Source organism: Hydra viridissima, unplaced genomic scaffold (genome assembly GCF_058129835.1).
Source record: "Hydra viridissima isolate aposymbiotic clone 2 unplaced genomic scaffold, HvirCarnegie_v1 scaffold_11, whole genome shotgun sequence".
Lineage (NCBI taxonomy): Eukaryota > Metazoa > Cnidaria > Hydrozoa > Anthoathecata > Hydridae > Hydra > Hydra viridissima.
The window spans coordinates 8,113,526-8,129,363 of NW_028324310.1; the positions used below are offsets into that span (position 1 = coordinate 8,113,526).

General features: G+C 29.7%; 2 protein-coding genes across 4 annotated transcripts; both read left to right on the forward strand.

Moving 5' to 3' along the window:
- The first annotated feature begins 674 nt into the window (after nt 1-674).
- LOC149882012 (uncharacterized) lies at nt 675-4,713 on the forward strand. 3 transcript variants are annotated; one of them, XM_090066583.1, is made up of 6 exons: nt 675-914; nt 987-1,637; nt 1,809-1,985; nt 2,075-3,016; nt 3,168-3,858; nt 4,233-4,713. In XM_090066583.1, the coding sequence occupies exons 1-6, from the start codon at nt 830-832 to the stop codon at nt 4,369-4,371; spliced, it is 2,685 nt and encodes an 894-aa protein (XP_089922709.1). In that variant the 5' UTR covers nt 675-829; the 3' UTR covers nt 4,372-4,713. The 3 variants fall into 3 exon arrangements, with proteins under 3 accessions (XP_089922709.1, XP_089922710.1, XP_089922711.1); XM_090066584.1 differs by having other exon boundaries at nt 4,430-4,713; XM_090066585.1 differs by lacking the exons at nt 675-914; nt 987-1,637 and having other exon boundaries at nt 1,969-3,016; nt 4,430-4,713.
- Nucleotides 4,714-10,815: 6,102 nt separating this feature from the next.
- LOC149882013 (uncharacterized) lies at nt 10,816-15,607 on the forward strand. Its single transcript, XM_090067323.1, has 6 exons — nt 10,816-10,924; nt 11,068-11,379; nt 11,536-12,120; nt 13,472-13,780; nt 13,929-14,267; nt 14,457-15,607. Exons 2-6 carry the CDS (start codon nt 11,331-11,333, stop codon nt 15,353-15,355), a joined length of 2,181 nt encoding a protein of 726 aa, XP_089923449.1. The 5' UTR covers nt 10,816-10,924; nt 11,068-11,330; the 3' UTR covers nt 15,356-15,607.
- Nucleotides 15,608-15,838: the final 231 nt, after the last annotated feature.

Sequence of the window (15,838 nt, forward strand, 5' to 3'; positions counted from 1 at the left end):
AATTACAAATAATTTCTGACTAAATGATTTTCTTTATTTTTATGACTAAATCCAGTCTTTTAATTGTTTATTTGTCTTAAATCAACGATACGATCCCTTTCCAACCATCAACATAGCTATTAAGACGGATCTTTGTACGTTTTTTTGATACCTTTTATTGTTTTGAGCGGCTTCTTATTTACTTACTTTAATTAAAATATGGGATAGGGTGGGTAGGAGGATTGAGTGTGTTGGGTGTGGAAATGCCTCCTGGTTCTAGTACTCTAATAGTAGTACTCTACTTTACGATTATTTTTTTTTTACTTCTAATAATAACAAACTTAATAATAAACAAATTCTAAACTTTAAATTATGGTAGAACTATTTTTAAATCTTCCTTCTCTTTCTTTAATGGTCTTTTTTCTTACTATATCCAACTATAAATCTCTTAACCCCTGTACATCTTAACCCTTTTATCCATCATTTCTGTCTAAAAAATTACGCTTAACTTTATTATTTACCTCTATAATTTTCTTTATGTATATATACATCAAACAATTTTTTACTTGCAGATGTGCTTGTAATTATGTGAATACATTATATTATTTGTTTTACCAATTTATTTGTTTTACATTTTATCTCTTTTAAAAGGGTAATTTATGGCTGTGTTACTATATAAACAGAGAGAAATTGTTAACATAGTCAAAAAAGAATAGGAGGTTAATACTTTTTATCATGCAATGTTTTCTTCTTTATATTCGTTTGCAAAGCACTTGCGGGTCTTCTATTTAACTCATCGCGTTTACATTGTGGAGAGCAGAATACGATTAAAACCTCAGATTATTTAGAAATGTCTTACTCGCCCTCCACTTTTCACATGGACTTAAACCCAAATTCGTGTAGATTACATCAGCATTACCAATGTGGAAAACCAGGTCGGCCTTTAAGCATATTTCTTTTAATACGCCTTTTTTAAACGTATTTTTAATGTTAATTATACATTTAAGGTACTCACGATCTGTCTTCTATGGAAAGACCAAGCAATAAGTTCACAAGGTACCTAAAACATAGTAAATATGTTTATTCTTCAAAACAAATTTATCCGACAGATTTAAACTATTTTCAAATACCAAAGGAGCTTTATACAGCTAGTTTAAATACAATTGCAGAGCAATATACTGGAATACCAATAAATGCTTTGTATAGAATTAGGGAAAGAGACGTTTTAATCGAAAAACTAAAACACGAAAATTTAATTCTGAAAGACCCTGCTTTTGAAAGCGGAAAAGTACAAAGATGGATGCCCGAAACTAACCAAGCGATAATTGATCACATAAAAGTAAATCAATTTGTTACTAAAAAAGAAGGGCCGGAAAGCCTTTTTCAAAAACCAAAAGAACTGCGAATAAACGACTCACATTCTCTTATAAAGAACTTTGTAGCTGATAACTTATCTTTGAAAAAAGTTGAAATGACGTCAAATAACGAAATAGACAAAAATAAAAATGTTGAAACAGGTTTAAACTTGACAGATAATTTTACTAAAAAAGATTGCGTCATAAAAAGAAATCAGTTTTTACTTAATCAAGCTGAGCGAGAGCTTTCTCAAGCGACACTCAAAATAAGAATGATAAGCAGAGAAAACCGTTTATTAAAAGGTACTTTTAACATAAGTTAATTCAAGTTAATGCTACATAAGTATATTTCTTGTATTCGGAAAAAATTTGAATTTTAAAGCTGTAAAAGGTTTATGAAAAAGTCTTAATTAAAATGAGTATTTTATAAAAAATTCATGAAGCTAAATTATAAAAAGGTTAATTCTTTTTTAGATCAAATTGCAATCCTCAAAAATCAAGCTGAACATGATTGCAATGAAAATTTCGTCCAGAATAATTCAAAGCCTTGCGGAGACTCGACAGAAAACTTAACTTCTCGAGCACACTCCTTAGACCTGAAAGAGATAAAGTTAGTTCATAATGAAAAAACTGCAGGAGGACCTAAAAAAAGTAAAAATAAATTTGAAATACAACTTCTGTTTGTATTTTAATAAATCTGTGCATGTTCAAGAATTGACAAGTACCAAAATTTTTTATAGAAGAATCTAAACCTCTGAAAAATTTAATGGAAAAGATTGTTACACAAAGTGTTTTAAACAGCGACGAATTCAAAAAAATGAACAAAGAAATATTGCGGTTGAGTATCTTAATATCAGAAGAAAAGGCTATTGCAATAAAGTTGAGGAACGACTTACATAAATTGGAAGAATACGCAAAAAAAATTGAAAAACAACGCAAAAAAAAACCAGAAGGCCAATTCAATAATTGTCAACTGAGAGCTAAACTCACAAAAAATAACGAAAAAGAACAGAAGAAAATTTTTCACAAGACTTGTCCTAACTTTAGAAAGTTTTCAAAAACATTGTTACAATTGAAAAGTTATTATCTGCATCTTTACGTGCTGTACCAAACAACACAGACCTCGGATTCTTTAATTGGTGGACAGGGAACAGAAAGGTGTAAAAATAAAGAGATAATTGATCTTATCAATCAAACGTGCGAAAAACTTAAAGATGAGATTTCTTTATCAGCAAGCCACTTGCATAAAAGTAGATGTCTTTTGCATAAAAAGACGTATCACAAAAGTCTAAGATCAACTTTAAATTACTTACAGTGGATAAAAACTAAATGCAGTGATTTTGAATCTAGCAAGTTAGTAAAATCTTCGAGAGTAAAAATTTTATGTGAGATTTGCTCGACTTTTCAAGTAGAACTTCTAAATAGTGACATCCTAGAAGCTGCATCGCTTTATGCAAAAAAAATGAAGAATAAAGATCTTACTTGGTTATTGGAATCAAATCTCAGCCATTTTTTCCAGAGATTCGCCGCAACTTTAAAGGAGCAGTTTTTACTTGCTGAAAATAATAATTTGCTTGATTTCAAAGAGAAAGAAAACTTTTACCAGCGGACAGTCGACAATTTTGTCGTATTGCAAAAGATTTTCATATTAAAGTTTTTGAGTTTCGGTCACCAATTTTTTGGTTACTTTATTTTAACTTAATATTGTCTAATTTTTAATACACACAAACAAACACAAACATATTTTTTGTTTTTTTTTTTGTTTTTCTTGGTTATTTTTTGTATGTTTTTTTGTTGAAATTTTTTTTAAAAAAGTATGAATTTTTAATTTAGGTAAAAATGAAGAATTAGATATCCTTTACAGTAATAGTAGACAACACAAAACAGAAATGGAGAGGATGGTACCTAAGAAAAACGAGAAACAAGATGACAAAAATTTAAATCTTTTTGAAGAGAGCACGGTCAAGCAATCAAACGATAATAGTTCTTGTACAAACAATTTTGAAAGCTGGGGCCATCTTTACAATCTCTCTGAAAAAGATAAAATGAATCTAAAGGAAATACTTCTATCCTCTGACTGTTTATCAAAAACTGATATCTCCATTAACCAGGAACCTATAAATAGGTTATCAGGTCAAACAACCGGTTTTCGGGAATCCATAAGTCCTCCAGAATTTGAAGTTAACCACATTTGCAATCTTCAGCCTTTTTTTAACGTCGAATCAATAGAAACAGTACAAAAAGTTAATTGTAGCAACAACATCTCTGATAATTGTCACAAAAATAACAACAAAAACTCTTTGAAACATTCCTTTAACAATGATTACTTATTTGAAAATGTGGGGGTCTTAAATGAAACGGTTAAATCCGAAAGGTCACTAAAAATTGACGTGATGGATGAATTGAAGAAACAATCTCAAGTACTTAATGACAACGAAAGTAAGGTTCTCTTCTTTAAAAGTAAAAAAAATGACGATGTCGTTCGCTCTCAATCCACTGTTCAAGCAAGCAACTCCCAACAAAGGTTTGTAGAACTAATGAAATGAAACTATTTTAATGTTCCCCTTTATGTTATCCACAAGGCGCAAGCGCAGTAGGACAATTAGGGAGCTCTTGCTCATCCTGTTCTCCGAATAGAGAATTTTTATTGGTAAATATTTCCCATGAGGTTATTTAGTAGTATAAAAGTTAAAAAAAAAAAAAAAAGTTCATGAGAATGAAAGGAAAATTTTTTTCTCTGAAAATATTAATCAAATGTGTGGACCTATACTTTCACATACATTATCAAACAAGATAAGTTTTCCAACTCTATGAAATTTTCTTCATAAATTGTTACTGTACCAAAATATATGAAGGTTGTATCTGTGTGTTTATGAATAATATTTTATGAATTTTCAGTCGCACTGAGCCTAACACTATAAAAAGCATTTTAACAGATTCTGCAAGTAAATTAATTTTAATCCAAACAATTGATTTTGGAATAGCAGAAAATGTTAAAAATAGTATAGAATCAAACGAAGAAAAAAGCGATAATTAACGTGTTGGTAGCGAAAACGTGTTGATAATGAAAAAAAATATTTGTATTTTTTCGACAGCGATCAAAATCCATCTCGATTTAGTAATACCATTGAAGTTACATCCAATCACGTTCCATAAACGAATTCAAAGTTCTGAAAAGCATTTGTTATTAGATACCAAAGTTGCTAAAGATGAACTGTTTGACGATCGTCTTGAAAAATACTTTTAATGGATGAAAGAATTTTGTTAGATTTTTCAAATAAATAGTTTTTTAAAAGGGTTTGAATTTTTTTAAAACTGCATTTTTAAAACCTTTTTTATACCTCTTTTATTGTTGCTTTAGAAATACCATGACTGTTTTGCTTGTTAATTTTTTAATTCAAGTTAAAATACCTTACCGTCCATGTTCTTTGTATGATATATGTGAAGACGCACTAAGACCTACAGTTAATCTAAATGAAAAAAGGCTGGCAATGGTGGTAAATGGTACCTTCAGTACTGCTCTTTTTCCCCTTCCCCTTATTTTTATTTTTATTCTTTGCTCAGAGCTGTTTGTTTTCTTTTAATCAACATAACTTTACTTTTATTTTTTTGCTCATGAGCATTTAAGCATGGCTGACCGTTGTTGTAATATGTAGTGAACGAAGTAATGAAAAAAACTTGGCGTGTTAAGTTAAATAAAATCTATAGTTATAGAAAAGTTTAGTACCATCTATTTTTTTATTTCTGAGAGAAATGAAGATGATACAAAAAATTGATGCAAGATACGGTTTCAGTAACAAAAATAGATTCAGCTGCATTTGTCTAAATGATATCATCATAAGGCGCCATTTAAAGGATATTGTCATAAGATGCAAGCAAACAAAAAGTTAAACAATTGTTTAACTTTTTCTTTGCTTGCATCTTATGACAGGTTGGAAATGTGTGTGTATGTTTTAAAACACACACACACACATTTCCAACCTTTCATGTTTTGTGGGATGTAAACATTTAGGTTTCTTCGTTGGAGTGTTACTTTAAGAATTGAGTGCTAGTCTTAGTCAAGATCATTCTTAAAAAGTTAAGAAATATTGTTTCATAATAGACCATTACCATTGTACCGCAAAAGGTATGTGTTTTCCCTAAAATTGCCCAACGTTCATGCAATATTAAAGAGATAAGATTAAAAAAACCTATTGGCATATTTTCTGTTTTAGCAGGAATTGACTACCGTTTAGTTAACTCTAACGTATAATTTCATGAGAATGAAAGGAAAATTTTTTTAAAATCAATTTAGATGTGAAATATCTTTTTGAAAGTGTATAATATACCAGGAAAAATTTCAGATTAACTTAGCTTGCGCTCAATTTTACATTGAATTTTCTCATTACTAATTTACCCTAATTAGGAAGGGCCTACAAACTTAAAAAGAAAATATTCTCAATAACGACTTTTCTGATATAGTTGCACAGTGTTGAACTTAAGTAAATTGTGGAGGCCAAAAATCAAAATTTTTGTTAAGTAAAAAGTTTATGGTTTTTTATTAGTTATGTTAAGATAACTTAGTCTCTGTGAAATTTTTAATCTTCCAACTAAAACAGTTTGTGAGAAGTCTTGGGTAAATTTTAAGAAAATCGAAAAAAACACTAAAAAAGAATTAATTTAATATGGATAAAAATTTAATATTACAGTTTACATTATTAAAATAACATAATGGTCTTAATAACCTTTTGCTGGCAGTTAATAGCAAACAACAAACTTTTGAATTAAACAATCAGATCTTCTGGTATATCTAAAACTTCACTTAATTTCTTTTGATCAGAGAAAGCTCGTCGACAAACTTTTTTGTACCAGGAACTATAGAAAAAAAGGAAGCTATCTATGGCTTGAGATCATTCGATTTCTTTAGGTATATACATCACATGGCATGTTTGTACCTGGTACTGAAAAACCCAATTTCAGAAGGTTTTCTGAAAAACATACGTTGAGATATTTTTTGAAAGTGATTCTTAAAAATTATATTTAACTTGAGTTCTTACGATATATAGATGTCTGAGAAAGTTTTATTCTTTACCGTAAAAATGCTTTTTAAAAAAAGGCTTTGAGAATATGATTTTAAATTTTTTTATTCGAAATGTAACTTGTAACCCAAAATCTTTCTCTTTTCTTACTTTATTGTCAAAAAAGTGTTAGACATCAACAAAACAAAAAATACAAAAATTCCTATCATTTTAAGTTATGCAATCTTTCTAAAAATTAGTTCGCCAATCGCTACCGCACCTGCTGTACTAATATTAATAAAAAGAAAAGAAACACTTCTTTTGTGCGAATAAAAATTAAGCTAAATCACAATTGGTTAATAGATACTTATAGTAATAAAACATATGTAACAAAATCTGAAATAAACTTAAATTGAAGAAAAGAGTATTTTTAAAATCTTTATTATTTTGACGACTTTTGGGTGACGGGAGCAAGCGGCCCACACTTACGTCATCAAATTTGTTTATTCCCTTTAAAATTCGTTATTTACTATTTAAAAAATTAAAACTCCTTAAAAGCAAGTGAAAACTTTCTAAACAGCTTGAACGATTTTGAGACATTTATGAATGATTGAAGGTATGCTCGTGGCGTATGCAATTCAGCTACTTTGCTTTCTTAATTGATCTTTTCTTAAAATCTTTCCTTCTAAAAATTTTAGTCGAATGATAATTTTGATCTGATGATAATAAAAAACTAAGCTCTCTGAATCAGATCAACTAAACTAAAAACAGAAAAAGAATTTTTCAAAAATATTTTATTTAAACGAATGACTGAAAAAAGTTTTCAGAATGAATAATTTCCAACAAAAAATATTAAAGAGCAGATGCGTTGAGGGAACTTTTATAACAAATACCTGAACTTAAAAAATATTATTTGACTTTGATTAGAAGCTCCCTTATCTTTAATAGTTCGCTAAAACTCCCTAAAATTAAAAATTAGGCGTCGTTTTCAACAAATCGCGTTGTGGTTATTTGATGAAAAAGCTATACAAAGACAGTTGATAAATTTGCTATTCCTGTTTTTAACTAAAGCTATAAAAAGATTGCCTTTTAAACGCAATTTTAAAACTCGGAAGTTTTCAAATAGATTAACTTAATTGTTGGCATTGTTAAGTTCTCAAAGTTTCGCAAAGGAATCAGGAAAGATAATCGACCGGCGCTGCGGTCAAACATTGCCAAGTTAATAATTTTAAAAATATCGTCACAGTCATATCACAATTGCCTAAGTCATTATAGAGGGGTCTTCAGTTGAAATATTTTTTCAGATTTTTATATATTAGGGTGCAAAACCCTTAAATCATGAACCCATTAGAAAATAGTGTTTTGTTAAATTGTTTTATTAGGCTCATTATTGCCTAATTCAAAACTAATTCAAAACTAATTTTGAATTATTTTTTTTATTACCCAAGTCGTTTTCCTCAGTCACATATTTAGGGTACCGATTGCCCATATCCAACTACATCTCTGCGCCATACAAAGTTGTTTATTTGTTATTATTTAACACTGCCTCAGAACAAAAATGTCCCTAAAGGTAGGAAAGTAATAGTGAAGTATTTCTGATGTTTTTGTTTTTTTTTTGTTTGTTTTTTTTCAAAACATGAAAAATGAGGCTGATTGTAATATGACTGTGACGATATTACAAACTTAAATAATTTAGCATTTTATTGAAGAATTGGATAATTTTCTTTCATTTCCCCATTAAGCTTCTATTCTTACTATAACTGTTCCACGAAAATTGTTCATACTGATAAATATCTAAAAGTAACCATTAGATCATAATATCTTGAGTTCGTTTTTGTAAAATTCGACTGAGAATTAACGGTTTTAAAACATGAAATACGTCATGGTCGTCGTTAATAATATCTTTAATAGACCAGTAATTATGTAATTTGTGTTATGCAATAAATTGCTATCTATAAATAATCCAAAAATCTTGATCTTCTAGAATTGTTTTCAGGAAAAGACCTTGTGATTTCTGAAGAATCCAGGTAACTTTTTGTTCATGTTTAAATATTCATTTACGGTCAAGTTTGATCTTCCGCCCAGCTTGTTTACGATAATAAATAATACAATAATAAAATTCAACAACGTGTATTAGCCTTCAGAGAAGCATGAATAACCAAAATCTAACAAGAGAAGTTTTCCATCATACGTTATGTACAATGAACATAAATGCTAATGCAAACTAAAAAATTGAAGATAGGCCGGGGTTAAACAATTTGCTGACTGACCAGGCTAAGTAGAAAGATTTGAATGCTCTAACGGACCAGGCCTGAAACAGTACGGACAGGAATCTGAAACTTTAGAGAGTGCAGACCTCTGCTTCAATCTTTATTTAACATGCAAATGTAGCTTGCAATACAAAGGGTGGGAAGGTGCAATTTTTAGGTTACTTTTTAAAAATAAAAGCTCAAATGCAAGAATCGAACTTGAAATTCAAGTCATACTTCAAATTTAAAGCTTTTTTCATTTAGATTAACTGTAGGTCTTGAATTCCAATAATACCATTTCTGTTTGCAATAATAAAAATTCTAGCTGTAGTTGTAGCAAAAATTTTACCCAACCTTTCCAATACAACCTTCCATCTCAACCCTCTTACCACAAATTTCCAACATTAACTTTCTGAAAATTCTTTTCAACTTTTTATTCCCACCCTCTCTATCAACGAAATGTAATCTTTCGATACGGTATTGATTATCATCTTTTGATTCGATATTTTCTCGGTTATTTTAAAACTAGATTTTTTTAATATCTAATAAATATTCTAAAAACCTGGCGGGAATAACAGAAAAAGAAACATTCGATTGAAATTTTTGGAAAACTTAAGTCTGTTAATAAAGTAAGGTATTGAATGTATTTATTGTATCGTAATATAGATCGGTATTCATAAGGGGTAACATGTATGATATATAGTGTAATGAAGTAACAGTTCAGTCAAATAATTCGAAAAATCCTGTAAATATAGTAGTGAAAAAATTGGTTTTCAAAGATTTGTTCTATTGAAATACGTAAAAGATTTTGTAAAGATCCATACTTTGCTTGAATCTCTGATGAAGATCGGATGCACATTTCAGACTTTCGGCTTTCTAAAAGCTCCATTTTACTTAATAAAAAAGTGATGCACTTAAAACTGCATCCAGTGAACTTGAACGAGAAAAGTGTAAATTTGATTCTTAAAGTTCAAATTATAAAATTTACTTTTTTTAAAATTAAGTTTGAAAATAAATGCTGTTATCTGAAACTCTCATAAAAACTTTTCTGAAATCAATATATTTATTTTCTTTTCTTCAAGGTATCATGAAGTTTCTGATTGCATTTTTTTATGCCTGGGTAATCGTGGTTTCTAACGAACTTAAAGAAATTAAATGTCAAGGTAGGTACCGTCGATTTCTCTATCTCTATCATTTTTTGTCTGCAGGTAAAGAAATGAAAAAGTGAGGTTTAAAATAAAAGTGCTTGGTAGTATTTTTATCTTTATTCTTCTCAAAATCTATGACTGTTTACATTACAATAACTGAACCTCATTGTTCGTTGCTTATTAGGACTTAAAAAAAGCAATCAGCAATTAAATAAATATTGGGATTACAAATAAGTTTTGAGGATTTTTTTGAGGAAACTTTATTCAGAGAAAATGGTAAAACTTATTTTTGTTCAATGTATTGTCCATTGTTAGCCACAACCTTTCCCCATCTTTCAGACACCATTAAGATTATGTGTTGAAAAACTTTTTTGTCTTTTGAGGTGATTCATGAATTTAACCAATTCTTGGCTTCTTCGTAAGAAGTGAAGTGCTGCTCGGCCAGGGAGGAGGAGATGGGTTAAGTTTTAAAGCTCGGTTTAATTGCATTAATTATTGTTGGTAAAGTTCCTCCAGGGATAATTTCGTTAGGCTGGTGTAGCTCATAGTAGATCACTCTCAAAGCTGATTCCACCAGATGAATTGTCGTAGCGGATCCACTTTTCGTCTGTCATAATTCGATACAAAATCCCCTTCTAATTTTGTCTTTGGAACAGTTGTTCTCACGTGAAGAGCCGGCGTTGGATATTTTTTTCCTTGATTTTATACGGAACCCAATTTTTTTTTTTCTTTTTATTTTTTGTACCATTTCATTTGGCATGAATTTTGGTCCAATAACATCTCCAACTCAGTGTTTTCACACTTTACTGGCCTTCTTCGCGTTCTTTATCGCTGGTGTCAAGATCGCTACTTTTAAAATTCAACCCAGTAGCCATCGACGTCGTTCCCACCTTGGTGCGATATTAGTTAGGTTGGCATCAAAAATTAACATCGTCATTAGATTGCATGTTAAGATCTATCCAACTTTTCATTTCGAACTTTAATTCGATATCGCGTTCTTCAACTCGAATCGACGTCGACCAACTTTAATTTGATATCGACGTCACCTCAAAGTTAATCCAACATCGCCGTGTATACTTATGTTTTTATCGATAGAGCATGTTTCCCCTGTGCTTCACACAACAATCGATGTCCATCAGCTGGACTTTTCAAATTAAAACAAAAGAGCAGCGCTTCCCATAAATTGTGCTTTGAAGGTCCAAAGCTTACCCTATTTTTACTAATCCCTCAAAACTTATTTGTACCCCTAATATCTGTATTTTAACAATTATATCAAGTAAAATGATAATATTATTCAATTTACTGTTGAAAATATTAAATAGACATCTACAATTTTTAGTGTTTGAAGGTGGCTTTGAATATACTCCTCGTGATAGCTTCTTTTATGATATTGATGGTTTCAGAACAGCTTGGGCCAATTGTCGTCCGCCAAAGTCACAACCTCCTGTCATTCCGATTTGGATTAATGGATCCAGTAACCTAAATGTTAATGAATCAGATTCTAGAATCAAAGTTTCTGTTTTAGCAAATAGTGGATTTTTTTCACAACTAGTTATTAACCCAGCTACTAAATGGGATTCAGGGAAATGGGGTTGCAGAGCTATGAATCATACAACAAATTTAACATTTTGGTTCAATATCACTTTATATGGTGTGTCTATTTAAAATGAATAAAATAAAATTTTAAAATCCTTATAAGATTTATTATTTATATTTAATGCTTAGTTTTAACCAATAAATAATGTCAATAATAGTATCTATAAATAATGTTTTATATCTTTAGTTCATTTAAAATTTGTAAATTTAGGTCCTCCAATTGCACCCCAAAATATGCATGTCAAGCAGTATCGAACAAATGGTTTTATCTTGAAATGGGATTATTTAAGGAATGATCTTGCATTCTATGAAATAAAAATCAAACGCCTTTCTTCTGGTGTAACAACAGATATTGTTTTTAAAGAACATAATTTTCCACTTTGGTTTCAATACACAGAGTATGAATTCAAGGGTTTAGTTCCAAATGAAGATTATGAGATAGTTATGCGAGCTACAGATGTCATGAATCAAACAGGAGTTTGGAGCAGTCCCTTTAAAACAAAAACAGTGTCCCAGTTTGCACCTTTTTTTGTAAACGATATCCCACAAGTCATCTATATTGGTGAAGGAAAAGATGTGACATTGAGTTGTGATGTTGAGTCCCAGCCGCCAGCAACATTTCTATGGTTTAGAAATGATGTAATGATTAATTCCTCAAGTTTTAGCTACACTTTACTAAACCAGAGCTTAACTATATTAAATGTTTCAAGAAGTGATTCTAGAGTAAAATATAAATGCACAGCATCTAATATTGTTGGTAACACAACTGGTATTGAAGCTACACTAAATGTGCAATGTAGGAAATTTTTTAATTTGGTTTTCTGTTTATTAAAAAATTTTTAAAGGTTGGTGCAGTATGTTGATATATATATATATATATATATATATATATATATATATATATATATATATATATATATATACATATGTAGCTGTTATATTTGCATGTGTAATAGTTTCTAGCCACATAAAATAGATTGATGCAGCAGGATGTTTAAAGATGCATTTAGGAATTATAGTGCATTGAAATTTTACATTTAGTTGAAAGAAGGTTGTGAGAGCATAATTATGGCTTTACATGATGCAAATCCAAATATGTCAGAGAGTAATAAATGTTTCATAGTAAGGAAAATCTTCTTATGAAATTGCTTTACTGTAATTAAAAGGTAAAATCAACCATGAATGGTATTATAGTAAAATATCAATATGGATATGGTTTAAAAGATTGTAGCATAGTTAAAGACCAAGAAAACATCTAAAAAAGTAGATCATATGATCAAATGCAAATCAACTGTAAATGTCAAGAAAATTGCTGCAAACATATAAAAGGATGAAAACCTAACTAATGTTACTCATAATACTGTGACACTAAGACTACATGATGTCGGAGTTTTGGTCTTATAGGCATTAAAAAAACCATTAATTAGAAAAAAGAATAAGAAAGCTCAATTAATGTTTGCCAAAGATTACCTAATTTGGACAATCAAAGTTAAAAGGAGTCAGTGCATTGGTTGAGATCAACAGAAATATGAACTGCTATTTACAAAGATGTTTCAAAAAACAGTTTGTTATCATATACTGAAGAAACAATGCTGCAGAATTTGAGATTTCAGCATGATAAAGAACACTTATGGGAAATGCTAGATCATTGAGTTCAAAAGCATAGATATTTAAATAAAGTTGTATTATTCAAGTTGTTGATCACCTGGTTATACTAATCAATTAATTGAGTCAATGCCACAATGTTGTACAGCTGTCATTGCTACAAAGGGTATGGTTTCAAAATATTAACATAAAAATTTATCTATAGAAAATATGGACTAAAAATTTTTCTTGTAGTAGAGTGGCCAGAATCTCTTGCACATGTAAATATAATAAATACAATAATAAATGCATTCACAAACATAAATGATATTTTTTTGCTATATATTTTTGTTTTCTATATTTCATACTAACATCTCATATTAATAAATAATTAATCTTTTTTTTTTTTTTGGATAAATTAGAGTACATATGTGACTGCCCAGATACAATATATATATATATATATATATATATATATATATATATATATATATATATATATATATATATATATATATATATATATATATATATATATATATTGTAGAGATATTTTATTTCAGGGATTGAAAAAGAGTTTGTTCAACCACCCCAAAACAATTTCTTTTATCTTGAAACAAATTTTGTACGAATTTCATTCATCATTCCAAATGGGGAAAGAACACCTGATATAAGTGTGTTAATTAATAATAAGCTTATAGACTCTACGTCCTTCCCTCATTATTCAATAACATTATACAAAGGACCATCTGGTGTTATATACAATGCTCTAGACATCTTAAGACCTGATAAGACATCTGAGGGAGAGTATTGTGTGATAGCCTCTAACTTAGCTGGAAATGTTACAGCAAGCTTTTTCTTGATAATTGCAGGTAACTTTCATTCATCATTATAAGAGTTGTTATTTAAGAATATTTTTCATATTAGAGTTTTTTACTTTTATCTTATCATTTTTTTGCAGTTTTAAGATAAAGTTATAAAGTTCATTTAAATATGTTATATTTTATTAGCATTTTTTAGGTGCTCCATCTCCTATTACCTATTTTAAAGTATTGAATCAGGTATTAGATACTGTAATTTTGGAGTGGAATCTCTCTTTATCTGATCAGAAAATGGCCAATATGGGTGAGAATTTTCATTACAGAGGAGATATTCTATCATTCGAAATTGAGTATGGAGAGTCTTTATCTTCTGTGCAAAGAAAAAAAATGACTGGTGATTTTAATGATACAGTATACTACAAAAAAACAGGAGCTATCAGTGGTCTAATTCCAGGTACTATGTACAAGTTCAGAATTAGATGCACTGATTATGGCAATCAAACAAGTGAATGGTCAGACACTTTAAATTATACCATGTGTAAGTTTTTATATTTGGCTATCAATTTGTTTTAGGCAAAAATATAGTTATAAAGAGAGTGTGGTATTTGGTATCGGAACATTTACTTCTAATGACTCATCCATTTTAATATCAAAGTTTTACTTTTAATATTTTACATCAGTATACTGTTATGAGATTGCACTATGGCTATTATTATTTGATTTTTAGCAGTATCAAGCAGTGAAAACCAGACTGCTTCAGTAAGCGTTTCAAATGTAAACCAAACAGTATTAGTCACTTTAAGTAAAAAACAGATATTTACAGAAACAATATCAAGTAAAAATCCAATGTTTCCAGCGACTGTAAATGCTAAAAACCAGACCATTTTAGCAACAGCATCATTTAAAAACATATCGATTCTAGCGATTTCAAGCAGTGAGAATCAGACGATTTCGGCAGTAATACCAAGTGAAATCCTTGTTGTTCTAACCATTTCAAAGATTGAAAATCGAACCATTCTAACAACAGAATCAATTCAAACCAAAACCATCCTAGCTTCTATAAGCACTGAAAAACAGATGGATCTAGCAATATTTAGCAAAGAAAATCAGACCATTCTAGCCACAGCATCAATCGAAAACAAAACCGGATTAGCTTCTATAAGCACTGAAAAACAGACGGATCAAGCAATTTTAAGCAAAGAAAATCAGACCATTCTAGCCACAGCATCAATTGAAAACAAAACCGTCCTAGCTTCTATAAGCACTGAAAAACAGACGGATCAAGCAATTTTAAGCAAAGAAAATCAGACCATTCTAGCCACAGCATCAATTGAAAGTAAAACTGTTCTAACTACTTCTATCAATGAAAGTCAAACGATAATTTTAAACAAAGAAAACCAGATCATTCTAGCAACTGAATCAAATGAAAACAAAACGCTTCTCGCATCGTCAGCAGCTAAATTTGATTTCATCATGCAAAAATCTTTTGGTCCAGAAAAAGAAATGAATGCTGCTTTATCAACCGGAGTCATAGCCGGGATTGTTGTAGCAGTTTGTATTGTCATATTTTTGGTTGTTGCCGCTATTTTAATCTATAAACGACGTAATAAGCTATTGCATCATTAAAAAATGTTACTTGACTATAACGATAATTATAAAGACTACAAGAAAAGGATTGAAGGCGTTTAAAGAGCCGATATGAAGAGATGTACTGAATCTTTGAGTAGCTTTTTATAATACCTTCCGAAAAAAAGATTGCATCTGGATTAGTTTTCTTTTCTTGAAATTATATGATAAGTTGGAAGTTTCTTTTAGAAATATCGAATTCAATGTTTTTGTTGGTTAACTTTTTAAAACAAGGCCAAAGGTTATAAATCAGCTTAGTCTTTTTAATTTCTCGTGTTCTGGTAATGGTTTAAAATCTTCAATTCCCCATACATTAGAAAACTAATACTATATTAGAAAGCTATTACTATATAACTAATACTATATTAAAAAACTTATACTATATTAGAATATATTAGAAAACTAATACTAAATTGATATCAGGAACCCATAATAAACATGCTTATCTAATTGTTCATTTTACACTCTCTTCGCCAGGGTACT